This window comes from Liolophura sinensis, chromosome 5 (genome assembly GCF_032854445.1).
Source record: "Liolophura sinensis isolate JHLJ2023 chromosome 5, CUHK_Ljap_v2, whole genome shotgun sequence".
NCBI lineage: Eukaryota > Metazoa > Mollusca > Polyplacophora > Chitonida > Chitonidae > Liolophura > Liolophura sinensis.
The window spans coordinates 18,071,667-18,087,983 of record NC_088299.1 but is presented as its reverse complement, the minus strand read 5'-3'; the positions used below and the strand labels follow the sequence as shown (position 1 = coordinate 18,087,983).

Genomic DNA, 16,317 nt, shown 5'->3' with positions numbered 1-16,317 from the left:
CAAGTTTAATGAATTGTCGATCTAAGATCTCTTCGTGATCCCGGGACCCATAGAGTAGACACTTTGCATTTTGTTGGTATAAGATGACACAAGCTGACCTTCTCTGATCTCTTTATTATATTGGACTGAGAAAGGCATGATGAGGCACTTTCTTAAACCTGAAATAAATCCTCAAGTTTTCTATTTATGGCTTCTCGTCTATTTTTGGAATCCAGTATAAGGTTGTAGTACGAGAGATTAAGATGTAGGTTTGGAGTTAGTCAATACTGTTTCTCCTGAGTACATGCAGTGGTGGTGTGGCTGGTGCTAGTGCTGATGTAACTAAAAAATGTGATATTATTTTACTATTATATGATGGTCGTCGGTTAAAATATGGATTAAATCAAGCCGGACTAAGGCCAATATTATGTTATGCTCAGATATACACGCCGTATTGGCGGAAGACAAGTGGTCTTTGCAGAGCGTAAGACTGCGCAAGTTGTCCCACAAATACCCTGAACGGGGGAAATGTACAAATCCTCTGCCAAGGTCGAAACAGAACTCCCATGTACCTCCTGTACCTCGTGGCTATAATGTCGCCAGGAGATGTGCATCTTACTAGCCAGGCCACGTCCCTCTAACCTTCATTATGTCAAATACCTTTGCAAATACTTTGATAGAAGCCCTTGATCAAATTGAGATCTGACCGTTCATTACATGTCCGTCCAAACTTCTGAAACTGAGATCTGACCGGGTCATTACGTGTCTGTCCACAATGCTCAAACTGAGATCTGACTGGTCATTACGTGTCCGTCCATACTGCCCAAACTGAGATCTGACGGGTCATTACGTGTCTGTCCACACTGATCAAATTGAGATCTGACCGGTCATTACGTTGCCGTCCACACTGCTCCAACTGAGATTTGACAGGTCATAACGTGTCCGTCCTCACTGCTCCAACTGAGATCTGACCTGTCATTACGTGTCCGTCCATACTGCTCAAACTGAGACTTGACCGGTCATTACGTGTCTGTCTACACAGCTCTAACTGAGATCTGACTGGTCATTACGTGTCCGTCCACACATCTCAAACTGAGATCTGACCGTTCATTACGTGTCCGTCCACAGTAACCACCATGATTCATACAGCATATCTAAGCTACAATTTTATGTAAGGCTTCTCACGTTACGAGAATCGTTTTGGCCTAGACAGTTTGATGACGAGATGAAATATTCATATTCACCAAGGCCATGTGATGTGTCACGGCGTAGTCCCATGCCGGTATCTTGTCCCTTTTACATGTATGACTTATCCACGACTAACTTTATGCCTTATAAGGCAAACTACACGAACTTTAACAATACTCTCCGATCCGAAAAGCTTGGATACCTTGGATAGGGAGAATAAGGTTATTTCAATCAAGGCTCATGTGGTGATTATTCAATATTTAGCTTTCTTTTTTCTTTTTCTTGACTAAATTACAAAATTGAGTGGACCGACTTGTGGCCTGTGGCTGTTGGGAATCCTCGAGAAATAAATAGGGGCCTAACACTAAAGAGTTAAATTAAAGGATAATCATGGAATTTAGCATAGGTATATTGAAAGCGCGTTGCCACTTAATGAATTTGAGAAAATTATGAGTTAAACACACGAATAATACTAAATCAACCTCGGTTATCTTAACATTATTCTCCTTCAGAGATATTGTGCTTTTAAAATGAAAAGCTATCATATGTTTTGGGGTTGCCATTACAGCTTGAAAACAGGATCTGTGACAGAGTGGTTTAATAAGGATGTCTTCATTCTCAATAGGATGCTGATGTTTTGCCATGTCTCCTTGTTTATCACAGAACGAGCTTCTGTCTCATTTGATAAGAGGTCTTGTGCCTGGTTGTCGAGAAATAGTAAGACCTATGATATAAATATGTTACATAAATTGTACACCTGAGAGCTTCAGGTCATATTATTCATAATAAATACCAACAACAACAGGTCATAAAAAGTAAAAAAAAAAACTTCGAAAATTTAGTGTTCTGGTTGGTAACTTTTCTACATATTATAATACGATTATTTTGAGCTTAGCTTAATAATACTTAATTTAATACTTGGCTTATAACAGTAAAAATCCGGTATGGAATTGTAAAACACTTATACACACGTATAAACCCCCACGGGTCATACATCAACTCCCACCAAATAGTACAACGGAAATCGAGTCTGTTTTCATTACGGATCGCAAAATAAAAGCCCACTATCATCCAAAAATGGGTCACGTCAAGAGATATAAAAGGCATTTCCTCCGCTAAGTACTCGTGTATATGTGACAGTGTTGCTGACAAGATTGAATGGACAACACGGATGTGGTCTCGGTACATCCCATAATACGTCACCCACACATTATCGTCACAGGCGAGGGTTTCACCTGTCAAAATAGGAACACATTCATAGCGACAAAACACCTACATGAGAATCTCTATTTAAGTTTACTACGGATGTTTGGAATCTTAACAAACACTGTACAGAAGCAACTTATATGTAGAATATTAATTACGGCACTGTATACCTTTTCGAGTCAATGTAACTTCGTATATTCACTGCTATACTGAGTTCTGTTGAAGGACTTTAGTTGCTGGTTGCGCCACAGTTTCTGTTCGTATTTGTACGGGGGACGGGGAGAAGATGTAAAGTAAATCGTGTGAATGTGGGATATTGATGTTAAGTGTTAGGGCGAGACTCATGCACTATACTATAGTTGAAATCGTAGACGTATGGTTTGACTGTACCCGGGCTTACACCCGCGGGATACAGATACAATTCTCACCCACCCGGATAGGTACCAAAAGCTCCCTCTCAATTATACTAATATTTGCTCAACAACCAAATAAATGAAGAAAAGAAATGCGTGCCTTTAAGACGAAACTCTCAGAAAGGGTCTTTTATTGAAGCCCCCATCCACGGCAGTCGACAATAGCCTGCGCCCCCGAATTTCTGATCACAAAATCCCCCACCTCGCTTCACATATACACGGGGTTATTTGTGGGTCGGCCAAACTACAAATACAGGGAGCTTTGCCAGTCTGTACCATACCAGTATTGTGTCGTACAGAAGTCGGTCACCTACAGTTGTCAATAGCTTCTGTCGACTACTTGAACTAAGTACCCGTACATGTAAGTATATGTATATGTATAGGTGTGTATCTATCCAGCCTTCACATGTTTGTATGTATATATATATATATATATGTATAACTCTTGTCAAAGGTCGGTGGTTTTCGTCAGATAGTTCGCTTCCATATGCAGATAAAACTGACCCTAAAGCTGACAAGCTGATAAAGCTGTCATATAGCAAGAACGGCGTTAAACATCGACCAACCAACCTTGTTTCCGCGAAAGGTGGAGAGTTCGTACCTCTTCGATGCTCAGGGATTTGTGTCTGGCCATTAAGTATCCACCGGAAAAGTCAGAAGGTCTGTCAATCGTGAGGCGTTCTTTCATGCTTGCAGATCTTCGCCGGACGACGGCTATGTTGAAAAAAAAAGACAATTTATCTACATTTGTTACGATTTATAAGTTTCTCAAGCTAATTAGTTCAGTTTTAAGTCATCAGTCTTTTGTTGGGTCATCAGTCTTTTGTTTTGATTCTTCACCATTGAAGACAGGGCAGAAACTTAAAGAAGCGTCCCTATAAACGGTTCGTGTGGTTGCTCCCTTGGAGTCCTTTTATTCTGGTTTATTTACTATTTCATATTTGTTCAACGCAATACCCAAACCTATTTTACTTACACGATTTGCGAGTGCATGAACAAGTAGGATTCGTTAACCTTCGTGAAGGCCTCACGAACAGTGAGAGGGTGAAAATGTACAAATTACCTGCTCAAACCGGGTTTGAACCCGCGCAAAACGTGTCCCAGCGATGGGAAGACAATCACTTCAACACAGGGCACAGCCCGCCCAAAAGTACAAGTCTAAAGCCGTTGCCGTAGTGTCAGGGCTAAAGGTATGAGCCCAGAGGTGAAAAAGACAATACTTTGAAATGTACAGGTTACAGCGCAGCATTACTATCCTGGATACAAAAGTAAAAGTGCCATACAGCTCAGGTCTTTTAGCGATTCCGTTCAATTCTTTGTTCAGAATGCCACATATTTGCGCTTGGCCTTATATTTCACTTATATGACAGTGGCCAGGCATCAGGGTAGGAGGAAACTTGGCAGAGCCCGGGGGAAACCACTGTATTAGTGAGAGACTTCTGGGTCATTGTGCTTGTAGAGTGCAGTAAAGTTACCAGCGGGGTGTATAACATGGACAGATGAATCTTCCCTGGTGTTAACGTTCTATACTGTTATACATGCTACACTCGTCATATGACACAATATGCCACTTGATATATAATCAGCTAAATCGGACCCTAGGTACAATTTTTAGGGAAACGTGGCGCTTAGACTTTCAGTATACAAAGTTTGGTGGTCACGACTTTCGGATTGACAATGCCTACCAAGTTAGACAGATCCGGGCAGTGTTTGGTTAGTGAAATCGTTTTCCTGACAAAAGGTTGGGTGTTTGAGTACACAGTCAGCTTTTATGTCCTTATTGTGTCTGGAGGGCAGATCCACTTTATCAAAGAAACTGCACTGTGTGTACAACTACTATCCTACTATATTTCACAAAAACGCAGTGTCATGGTAAGATATAGGCGAACACTAGTGACTGCTTTAACATTTTGTGACAAAAGATAGTTAGGTAATTTTGAAAACGACGCCACCTATGTATTCCTTAAGGACTTTTGATGTCAGTAGGGAACTTGTGAATATCAATAAAATGCAACTAACTTGCAGTGCTTTTCAGAAGACTGTCGATGGTTTTTTTGTGGTCAAACATGTTTTGTTTGTTCAAGATCAGTGTTAGATAAAGTTGACTAGACAGCGCCTGTTAACATGTTATCAGAGGGTATTCAGTGGTTGTATACGACCCTCTGAACATAACTCCGTTTCTCCTGTTAATAGTTATGTGACACCCTCCCCTGGATGACCAGGTTTTACAGTCACCACGTGACGTTGTCGTATTACAGGCAGTCGATCGAATCTGCCACCGTATAATTTATGGCGTTCTAGTCACTAGTCGTTATTAGATACTTTAGTACTTCAATACACTAGCTATTCTGCCAGTGCAAGGCTGTGCAAAGTTATCTCAAAGTAAAGAAAAGACGCTCTATTCTTAAACAAACTGGACAAATGACACTCACAAATATCCCCCTCTCCTCTACCAAATCCACGTATCCACTAAACTATTTCGCTGTACAAAAAAGAGATTTTTGTCAGCTACATATGTGAATCGGCTGGTGGGAAGAAAAAGAACAAAACTACGAACGCAAACATCAGTCCATAGTGAACGACTACTGCATTCCACAACAAAATGAAACGGTTCTGTGAACGAGTTGTTGAAAGTTACACATGGTGTGTTCTGATTTATATCACAACGTGACGCCAAAGATTCACATGTTTGCAGCAAACATTTTTCCATTGTATTATAGTTATGACAAGAAATTCAATCAGCAGCCGCAGCTATGCCATGCAGAAGAGGTCGAGGTCGTTTCGGGGGAAGACCAGGGAGAGGACGTCGCCACTTTGTTTATGGTAGACGGGGACGCTCACCATCGCCTGGGAGACGCCATTCCCCAGGACGTCATTCACCTGGACGTCGTTCACCCGGACGTCATTCTCCAAGACGGCATTCCCCGGGACGTCATTCACCTGGACGTCATTCACCTGGACGTTGTTCTCCAGGACGTCGTTCTCCAGGACGTCGTTCACCCGGGCGTCACTCACCCGGGCGTCACTCACCCGGGCGTCACTCGCCCAGGCGTCACTCACCTGGACGTCATTCACCAGGTCGTCATTCACCTGGACGTCATTCACCTGGACGTTGCTCTCCTGGACGTCATCGTCCAGGAGGTTGGTTCCCTGGGCGTCCTGGAAGATTACCAATCTTCAGCTTCCCAGGGGGGTTCCGCGGGGGGCGACTGCCACCATGGATACTGCCGATTGGTCCAGGGCGCGGACCTTGTCGAGAACGGCCTACCAATAAGCCTCATGTCCCTGGAAAGCCCGAAAACCCTGATGAAGAAAAGCCGAAAGATGAACGACCTCCAACTCCAGGTAAGCGATGTTAGTCTGCTGACTTATCTGTGACACATAAGGAATCATAATACGTCTTAATGTCTTTAAGTGGTCCAGATAAAGACTTTGTGGTCCATGTACGTTTTTGTGGTGTTCAAATACTAGTGAGCGTAATCATTAAGAAACTCATGTACTGATTGTTGTATGTTGTATGACGAATCTATTTAACATGCTTTCTGGAAGTATTCGATGTGCGTTAACATAACTGGTGTCATTTTCGCTTGACTGTTATCGTTATCTACATAGAGATTCCAAAAGAAGAGATGCAGAAGAACATGCATGTGACCCAAGTTGACCTTCATATTCTGACGAATGGAAAAACTCACCACACAGACACGTACGACTGTGTAGATGAAGAACAAAAGCTTGTACTGAGGAGAGGAGAGGCCTTCAGGCTGACTGTTACCTTCAGCAGGCCAGTGAACACCGCTAATGACAAGTTCAGGCTCGTTCTCGAGATAGGTTAGCCCTAAGCTACAGTAAATAGGCTGTTTTAATAACATTTACATAATGATGTTTGCCGACAGCGAAATAATAACAGACTGTAACCGTAATAAACATATATTCTATTCTTACATAAATATTATTTTAGTTGGAGATTTCATAATCTTTATCTTTTATAACAGTATCCAGCTCTCGCGGGTACGACTGTGGCTTTATGTCGGGAGATTTGTCAAGTACAAGTACCTGGTGAAGGTCGATGGTTTACTCCAGGCACTCTGGTTTCCTCCAGGCACTCTGGATTCCTCCAGGCACTCTGGTTTACTCCAGGCACTCTGGTTTTCTCCAGGCGCTCTGGATTCCTCCAGGCACTCTGATTTACTTCAGGCACTCTGGTTTCTGATTTACTCCAGGTACCCTGGTTTCCTCCAGGCGCTCTGGATTTACTTCAGGCACTCTGGTTTCCTCCAGGCACTCTGATTTACTCCAGGTACTCTGGTTTACTCCAGGCACTCTGGTTTCCTCTATCCTTAAACTTGACCACTTTCGTGTATGTGAACGGACTTGCACACTAGACAAAGCTACTGTCGAAACCGTTTGCTTCTAGGTTATGCGTTTATGTTTGGCCTCATTGTAATGACCTTGAACTTGCAGGTAAAAACCCCTCCCCGGGAAAAGGGTCCCTGATCCGGTTACCCATTTCCGCTCAGGTGAAGCCCAAGAAATGGGGCATGGTGCAGGAGAGCCAGACTGGCAATGACCTTCACCTGAAGATTCACATCCCTGCGGACTGCATCATCGGCAAATGGAAGCTCTTCTTGGAAACCAAGGAGCCCGGCCAAGCCCAGTGGTTGAGACGAGACGCAGAGCCGATCTTCATTCTTTTTAATCCCTGGTGCAAAGGTATTCACGCTTTGTTAATTTATGCATAAGGAGATAAGAATGAAGGTTATATGGCATATGTAGGATCTCTGTTGAAGGAGATAGGACAATCGTCAATAATCAACTATACAAGTTTAACCCAGTAGACCAGTCTTCATTTTTTTAAATTTAAATACATATACGTATATGTACCTTTGAAGAATAGTAAAATCCCGTCTATTAAATTAGATGGTGACGTGTATCGTAATTAAAGGGCATTATGGTACTCATGAATTCTGCTGGTGGGCATCTTTCAGGTGCTTTAAGTAAAAACCCTTTCTCCGGACCCCCACCGTCACATGATGAATACACAACTACCACCGCCACATGGTGAATATAAAACTCCCATCATCGCACGGTGAATTTAAAACTCCAATCATTACAGGGTAAATATAAAACTCCCACCTTCATATCCCACCATAAAATCTCGTCCATCCATCTCCAGTCCGTTCTGTAAAATAACAGTGCTCAGGTTTCCGGAGTTTCTGTTCACTCTACTACTGATACGCCGAATGTTGAAATTAGGCTGAAGTTATTCTATTTTTGTGCGTTTTCTAGACGATTCCACGTACATGGAAAAAGAGTCGGATCTCGAGGAGTACGTGCTGAATGACGTGGGCTGTATTTATAACGGTAACTCCAGACAAATCGGTGCCAAGGCCTGGAACTTTGGACAGGTATTGTTTCTCTCTGTCACGATATAATCATTTATGTTTTGACCTCAAACTCATCCTTGTTAAGAGAATAACTAAAAACAAAGAACGCCCTGAACTGGTCACCATCGCTACAGACTGTTGATGCATTCGTTCCGACTGGCCAGGTTGTCACGTTTGTCCTGGTTGGCTAGCGTGGTTGGAAGCTTACGTGCATTCCACACTGGTGCCACGTTGGTCCTGATTGACCAGCTGTGGTTGGAAACTTACGTGCATTTCATACTGGTCTCACGTTGGACATGATTGACCAGCTGGGGTTGGAAGCTTACGTGCATTTCATACTGGTCTCACGTTGGTCCTGATTGACCAGCTGTGGTTGGAAGCTTACCTGCATTCTATACTAATGTCACGTTGGTGCTGATTGGCCAGCCGTGCATTTGACACTGATGTCATATTCGTCATTACTGGCCAGCCGTACAAACTCGTGTACCTGTTCTCTGAGATAAAATAAGATCGGACTATGCGTTTTGCTTGGCATCGGTTTTGTCGGTTCTGATATTCTGACTGTCCCTAAATCTCACCTGATTGTATATTGTGTATCGTTACTTAGCATTGACCATTAAAATCGGTATTCACAGAGATGCTAATTCGAAAGAGGTTCAACAAATTTTGTTTTGTTTAAATTTTTTACAGTTTGAAGAAGGTATTTTGGAGGCAGCAATGTTTATCATGAACAAGGGATTTGCCTGGCAGTACAGCCAGATCCGAGGAGATCCTGTGCGGGTTAGCAGAGTCATCTCTCAAATGGTAAGTGAGCACGACTTAGTGAGAATTGTATCATCGCTAATTACATCATTCCTCCATAACTTGCCCATGGACACGTATTGTTTTTCTGCGATTGTTATACAATGTGTGTCATTTGTCTTCGAATTAAAGCCAGCTGAATGAAACACGTATATCCTGGAAATATATGCAACGAACATCATCCTTATAATGTTTACGCAATATGTAATATATCATTTTCATGAAATATGCAATAGTCAGTGTGTTAAGAGATGTCTGATAAGTAAAAATGTCAGTATGGTAATAAAAAAACTTAAAGAGAAAGGAATACGTTAATGCCACAAACTTTAGTTCCACCATTCACCTTGGTTTCCGTGACCGAATCCCGATTTATTAGCCTAACAGTTGGAATTGAAAATTCTCCAATGATGTTTAAGGTATAAGCTCTCCTTTATCAGGAGAAGTTCTCGTTTAGGTGTACACTGTATGCGCATGTATGGCTGACAGGTGAACAGCAATGATGACGAGGGTGTGGTGTACGGGAACTGGTCTGGTGTCTATGACGACGGCACCGCTCCCACACTCTGGTCAGGCAGTGTGGAGATCCTACAGGAATACATGGCTCGCCGGAAGCCGGTCAAGTACGGCCAGTGCTGGGTCTATGCTGGGGTCACCACCACGGGTAATCACTTTTCTCAGTCATGAGCATAGTCTCTTCATACGTCAGTTCGTGAAAGTTTTAACGAACTGAACACCTCTTGTTGACAGCTGACAAACAATTCAGACCAGAAACATCATTTTGTAATCTTACACTATCCTACGACTGTTCTATGTGAATTGGTTGAAATAGGCGGCGGAGGACAACCGTAAGGCTGCTTAAGGTGTCTCCTTGATGAAGTTTGTTGAAGGTGGCGTGCCTTCCACCAAGATGCTATTACCTTTGAGTTGGCTTGGCCGGTGTAAAATGGTGCGTCACATTGGTCACTTGCTTGCTCAAGTTTGCTTGGCTGGTGTAACACCGTGCGTCACAATGGGTCACTTACTTGCTCAAGTTTGTCTAGCGGGTGTAACACGGTGCGTCGCAATGAGTCACTTACTTGCTCAAGATAGGTGGTTTACTCACAAATCTCCGGTTTCCTCTTCTCCAGGAAACTAACCGCTTTGAGGACGACGCTAAACAAACATCGGTCCGTAAATGAAAGGTTGGTCCAAACTAAATCTGAAATTGTTACGGATTAATTTTCTTTTACAATATGTATTCTTATAGTTTTAAGACTTATATTTGCGAGATTGGTTCAATTTCTACATGCCATGTCGTTTCAACTTCAGTCTGTCGTGCTATTGGTCTCCCATCCCGGTGTGTCAGTAACTTCCAGTCCGCGCATGACACTGACGGCAACATCACCATTGACTCGTACTTTGAAGAAGAAGGGGGCATTATTCAGCCAATCAACGAAATGAATGAAGATTCTGTCTGGTAGGACTGTTACCCTTTTTTGCAAGTCACAAACCGGAACTCTTGCACCAGACAGAGCATACATTGGACCTCATTAGACTCTATAGACTATGGCTAGAACAGTGTTTTAGTCGTTATTACTGTAAGAAGTATAGGCTTCTTAACAAACGATCCCACACCGAAAACTGGATGGTGGCCCAGTAACTGATATACCATTTCCTAACCCTTCCGAGAGCACAAAGTAATAGTTCCGTTTTCCCTGATGAACTTTTAGAAAATCGCCTATTTAAAGCATTTTCAAACAAAAATGTCGATACATAGTATATTTTGAAGTCAGAAAGACAATATGACAAAGTTATACGAGTAACAACTTCGTGTTTATTCAATATAGGTTCTGTCACCGCTGTAAACTATAATCTGTATTCCAGTGTGTACCTATATCGAAACGTCGGTAGAAGTTGTTGTTCATTTAACTTTGTCATGTTTACAGTTTACATCTCTGATGTTCGGATTAGTTTATTCTGCAAACGTATAATCCCCGCAGGAACTTTCACGTATGGAATGAGGCTTGGATGCGCCGTCCGGACCTTACTGCAAACCCTGGGTACGACGGCTGGCAGGTGATAGACGCCACCCCACAAGAGGCCAGCGACGGTAAACCAACCATTTTAGATACACCTGGTTATTTAGATAGCAATTCGGTGCCATGTGGGGCTCATTTTACATTATAGAACTTCTTGAAAATCATACATTAGGAAATATAACACAGAAATCAAAATCCTTATACTGAATGAAGTAGAGTTGTTTCAGGTATCTGCCGATAGGCCGTGGTGTATTCAACCTCTTAACATGGCCTTCTTTGTATAAGTGAAACATTCTTATGTATGGCATAAAACGTATTAATCATCTGAATAAATAGATACGTCTCGAGGAAGCATTCGAAAATGACATTTGTCCCAAGCCAAGTATAATATGCAGAAAGTTTAAACCTAGATATTCCGTGGCTGAAGACATGATTGATTGTTGTGTAAACAGTGCACACCATGTTGAATGTGCAGGATTGTCCGAATAAGCAGCCTTGTTTGTTGCAGGTCTGTTCTGCTGTGGTCCAGCTCCAGTGGCCGCCATTAAGGCCGGGGACATTGGGGTGTCTTATGACGCCACCTTCATCTTTGCCGAAGTCAACGCTGACAGAGTCTACTGGATGGAAACCCCTGATGGCGATTTCAAAGTCTACAAAATCATGGAAAACATGTACGTAATTAATCAGAAAAAAATCAGATTTATTTGAGTCGGGAGCCTTGGGAGATGTGATTGAAAGAAATGCTTTAACATGAACCATGAGTGATCGGTGAAGTCAAGGTTTCTCTATGGTAATTATGTGCCCGTGCGTATATCTGAGAGCGCTTCTGGAGACATGCCCAAGCTACTTTGACTCTCTTAGACTGATTATATACCTTGTACATGCAGATTACTGAAAGCCTCGTCAAAGCAAACACTCACCTTGGGCATGGCCAGTATCAGATCTTATGTTGTATACCTTCATCCTTATGGATTTTACTTCTGTTCTGTAAGGGATTGGGCAACACATTAGTACAAAGACTCCAGATGGACAGCCGATGGAAGACCATAAAGCTCAGCGACTGGATATCACCGATACATACAAACATCCGGAAGGTACGTTGTCCTTTCTTTTTTCATGCTGTTTTGGCGAAGTGCTTAAGGTTGTACATGTTAACCTTTTAAACATTCAAATAAAAGTCCACTTGTGATAATTCAGCCTCTTAAGACAAGTTATGGGATAATCAACTTTGTGATAAATACCTAGAGATTTATTTTATACCTCTCAGGACTTGACGCTGAAAGAAATGCTGTCATCCGGGCAAGTTTCAACGTGACCTCTGACCGGAGTGCATATGACCAAGATCTTGGGGTGAGTTACGACCAAGAGAGACAAGCCTTGAAAGGTGTAAACGTGCAGTTGTAATCAAGCTTGACTGGATAGTTAACATAGTTATGTTTCCAGTAATCTTGGTAATATATCTAGTCGAATATATCTATGCGTATATGCTTGGTAGGAAACACCAGATTCTAAGAATGAAGTTTTCTTAAGCCTCGGGGTGTAATCAGGTGTCAATACAATTTGAATAGAGGGTGCTCATTTCACACTGGCTGATCAGTTTAATTTTTTATTCTCGGACCGCCGCACACTGGTATTTATCACTGATCTGTTTTCCTTATTCGACAGAGTATCCGTGCGGAGTTGATTCTGAATGACCAACAGATGATAGGGGAGGACTTTGACGTGCAGATTGTACTTACAAATATCAGTGATAAGGATGTAACTGTGGGACACATGAGACTGCACTGCGAGTCTGTGTTTTACATCGGAACTGTAGCAGGGGAAATCAAAACAGAACTGTTCAAGGACATCAAAGTAAAAGCTGGAGAAAGTAAGTGTAAAGGGATGAAATCTCCTCTTGAGCAATTTCTCTCCAATAAGAAGTGATGATGTAACTCTAATATGTAGTTCGTTAGTAGATGAAATATACGCCCAGTGTTTTCTCCATTAGCAATCGATTAGGAAGCAGAATATACAGGCCTAATGTTCTTGTGCGACTGTGTCAAATTTTTATTCCTGCAATGATTTTTGGCATTTCAGGCGTAACTGTGGCGACCACTGTCACCAAAGACGAGTATCTCCCCCATATTGCTGAGCTGAATGGTATACGCATGCGCGCTGTCGGCATGATAACCGGAAGCGACCATTACTTCCTATGTGAGGACGACTTGCGACTGGATCCACCAAAACTTGAACTTCGGGTAATAGAAGGGGCTGTGTTTAAGACAGGAACACAGATTAACTTGTAGAATTTCGAAATGAGAAGCTGTGTTTCATTTCAGATTGCTAGATATCATTTAGAAAGTGCTTTTTAATATCACTGTCAAAGTTATTAGAGAGCACACTTCTTGACGTACCAGACTCACACTCCGCCTCCCTTTTTGTTACAGACAAGTTGGTCAAATAGTCAAGACGGTTTATATGTATTGTAGGCGATTATTTTTTTCTAAACTCGGGGTGGTCACGGCCAATTTTAAGCTGTAGAATTTGTGCTATATCCAGAAAGTACAAGCCCTAATAATGACAATGCTCTCATTTTGACAATTTCCTTCTTTGATATTTAACATTAAGGGACTTTCCCTAAGCTAAATGACCAAAGTATCTGTACGCAACAACATGCAAACTTTAAAGAAATATTTCATTGCAGCTACCTGCCAGGTCCAAAGCTAAATCTCCATTCACTTGTAAGATCAGTTTGACCAATCCACTTCCTGTACCGTTAACCAACGGTATCCTTTCCCTGGAAGGCCCGGGCATGCGCAAAGCTAAGAAAATAAAAATTGCGTGAGTAAAATTATCTGAACTTTTCTGAATGTTGACGAGTAAAGTTTTGTCAGTTTCATACATTATATGTTTCCTATTCTGAAAATCAATACTCAGTTTAATCTATCGTGCAACCAACGATTGCACTCGATTAAACATTATGTCGATTCGACTTGTTTCATCATTGTTTTAGTAGTGAAATCCTCTTGCAGTTCTTTTTTCATAATATCCAAGCAAACCGATATGGAGGCCAAACAGCGCATCTTCTAACAATGAGTTCATGTCTGGCAACACTGACGCAGGAGTCGTAGACTTTGTGATTCATAGTGGTTATCTGGGGAACTGTTTGGAGAACTGGAAACTATATACAGTGGATCTCCTTAGACAAAAATTCCCGTGTCTTGAAAGGCTGTATCATGAGTTGTACAATTTGATGACTGACAGTGACCATCGGCCCCGTATACTCAGCCATCACAACTCCCCTTTAGGGAAGATTCCAATATAAACAAAACTGCAACATAATGAGTGAAACCAGAGCAGTAACGACAATGTGTTACTTGGCAAATGGTTATAGTAACCGGTGAAAACCGGCCTTGCGTCAATTGTTTATTCTATATAAACTGTTCATGTAAATGTATAAACAGTAGCAATTCAATAATTTAAGTCGACTAGGATAAAAACACCTGTAACAAACTGAGTGCTTCACGTCAGGTCATCGAAGAATGTTGTTAATTTTAATTTGGTTTCTTGAGTAAGAATTGTATTTGTTAAAACTGAGTTTCAGTATTCCGTTAACTAACATTATCTGCGGGATTCGATCCGCTGTTAATACATAGGTAGCAGGTGGCATAGAAAGATTAAACAGAAACATAAATGGTAGAATTGCTCGTCCGGAGTATATATACAAAGTAGCTCAGGTCAAATTCATCTTTGTAAATCTTAAAATCGTTTTCAATTATGTTTGGCATTTTTATTTAAACGCCTAGCTGGCTAAGACTCTTTCAGAGTCTGCGTTCACATGATACTCTGACTTAAAACATCAGGCTTCAGGTCACTTAAGCCTGATGTTTTAAAGGGTATTTCAGAAGATTATTAGTGCCGCCGGATGTAATAATGACGCTTAGCCAGTGATCGAACACACAATATCTCGTTAGAAGATTTTTATGGTTGCTAAGGTCTTCCTTGAGGCAGTTTATTAGTGCAGGTCGTTTAAAAAACTCAAACATGGAAAAAGTACTCGAAAACACACAGTTGCTTAATTTAGTATTCTAGACGAAAAGTGGCAGATTTCTTTGCATGTATTTATGGAGACCATATCTCCCATGACTGCCAATATCAAACCCTGTCTGTTTCGAAAGTCAACGGTTTTAGTTCTGGTGTCTAATGTTGTCAGAAAATAAAACCAGATGTTTTCTGGAATGATCGGCTATTATTACCATCCTAGCGATTACTCTTATCCAGGCTTTTTGCGGGGCCTCCATGGCTCAGCATAATGACCCAGGAGCCTCTCACCGATGCGGTCGCTGTGAGTTCAAGTCCAGCTCATGCTGGCTTCCTCTTAAGCCGTACGTGTGAAGGTCTGGCAGCAACCTGCGGATTGTCGTGGGTTTTCCCCGGGCTCCTTCCACCATAATGCTAGCCGCCGTCGTATAAGTGAAATATTCTTGAGCACGGCGTAAAACACCAATTAAATAATAATAATAAATAATATCCAGGCTTTGCTTGGCCCATTCTCATCACCGATCCCCTGTGATTGCTAATTAGTCTTGCCCATGTAATCAGTGTCACTTTTTCTCTCTTCAGTGAGATCGCTGCCGGTGGCTCCTGGGAAACCGAGATTGATTTGACGCCACGCAGGAGGGGTAAGAAGCAAGTGCTTGCTTCCTTTGACTGTGAAGAGTTGCAGGACGTTACTGGATCGGCAGTCATTCAGATCTCTCCAGCTCGCTAGATGTCGCTCTACATGCCATAAGCTACACCGGTAATCACTGCAGAGCCTCTAGGTCACCGTCTATGTCCTACCCAAACAGAACGTCCATGTACTTTCTATTATATAACAGCTGCATTGCAAATGACGTATCTTTCATAAAATGTTGACGGTATTTTGACACTTTACAGGGTTTCTATATGTTAAACATAAGTATTTTCGCTTTTCCGCAAACATTTATTTACTTGGCGGATTCATCACACAAGTCCATATGCATATATGCAGTTTGCTTTGCTATATTTGCTATCAAAATTCATTTTGACATTTTATGTAAAACTAATCCATGCAAAAGGTATTAAATAAACAACCAAATCAGTTTGAGGCGTTGCCATTTCTGGTGGGGATGGATTTCTACAATGGCTAAGCTGTTCTTATGAGTCCAGAACTGATTTTTATGTTTTTGTATGTCTCGAATTTGTTATTTTCATGAATTTTGTATCAATCTATACTTAGACAGTAATTTTGTCAATATTCAGAAGTTCACTGTGTCTGTTCAAAATTGATTGCTTTCTGTACCACCTGATTTACAGTATTAATAA

The 16,317-nt window shown here is 41.7% G+C and overlaps 1 protein-coding gene across 1 annotated transcript in view; it reads left to right on the top strand.

Annotated features, from left to right (window-relative positions):
• Positions 1-16,317, top strand: part of LOC135465525 (uncharacterized) — an 87,986-nt gene extending 71,669 nt beyond the window's left edge. Inside the window, exons 18-33 of the mRNA XM_064742764.1 lie at positions 1,736-1,884; positions 5,517-6,131; positions 6,399-6,614; positions 7,248-7,496; positions 8,073-8,191; positions 8,861-8,974; positions 9,458-9,632; positions 10,280-10,427; positions 10,951-11,060; positions 11,498-11,661; positions 11,984-12,083; positions 12,257-12,339; positions 12,655-12,859; positions 13,069-13,229; positions 13,676-13,812; positions 15,595-16,317. Of these exons, the coding sequence (XP_064598834.1) occupies positions 1,736-1,884; positions 5,517-6,131; positions 6,399-6,614; positions 7,248-7,496; positions 8,073-8,191; positions 8,861-8,974; positions 9,458-9,632; positions 10,280-10,427; positions 10,951-11,060; positions 11,498-11,661; positions 11,984-12,083; positions 12,257-12,339; positions 12,655-12,859; positions 13,069-13,229; positions 13,676-13,812; positions 15,595-15,742 (2,893 nt within the window). The 3' untranslated portion in view covers positions 15,743-16,317. The remainder of the gene's footprint in view (positions 1-1,735; positions 1,885-5,516; positions 6,132-6,398; positions 6,615-7,247; positions 7,497-8,072; positions 8,192-8,860; positions 8,975-9,457; positions 9,633-10,279; positions 10,428-10,950; positions 11,061-11,497; positions 11,662-11,983; positions 12,084-12,256; positions 12,340-12,654; positions 12,860-13,068; positions 13,230-13,675; positions 13,813-15,594) is intronic.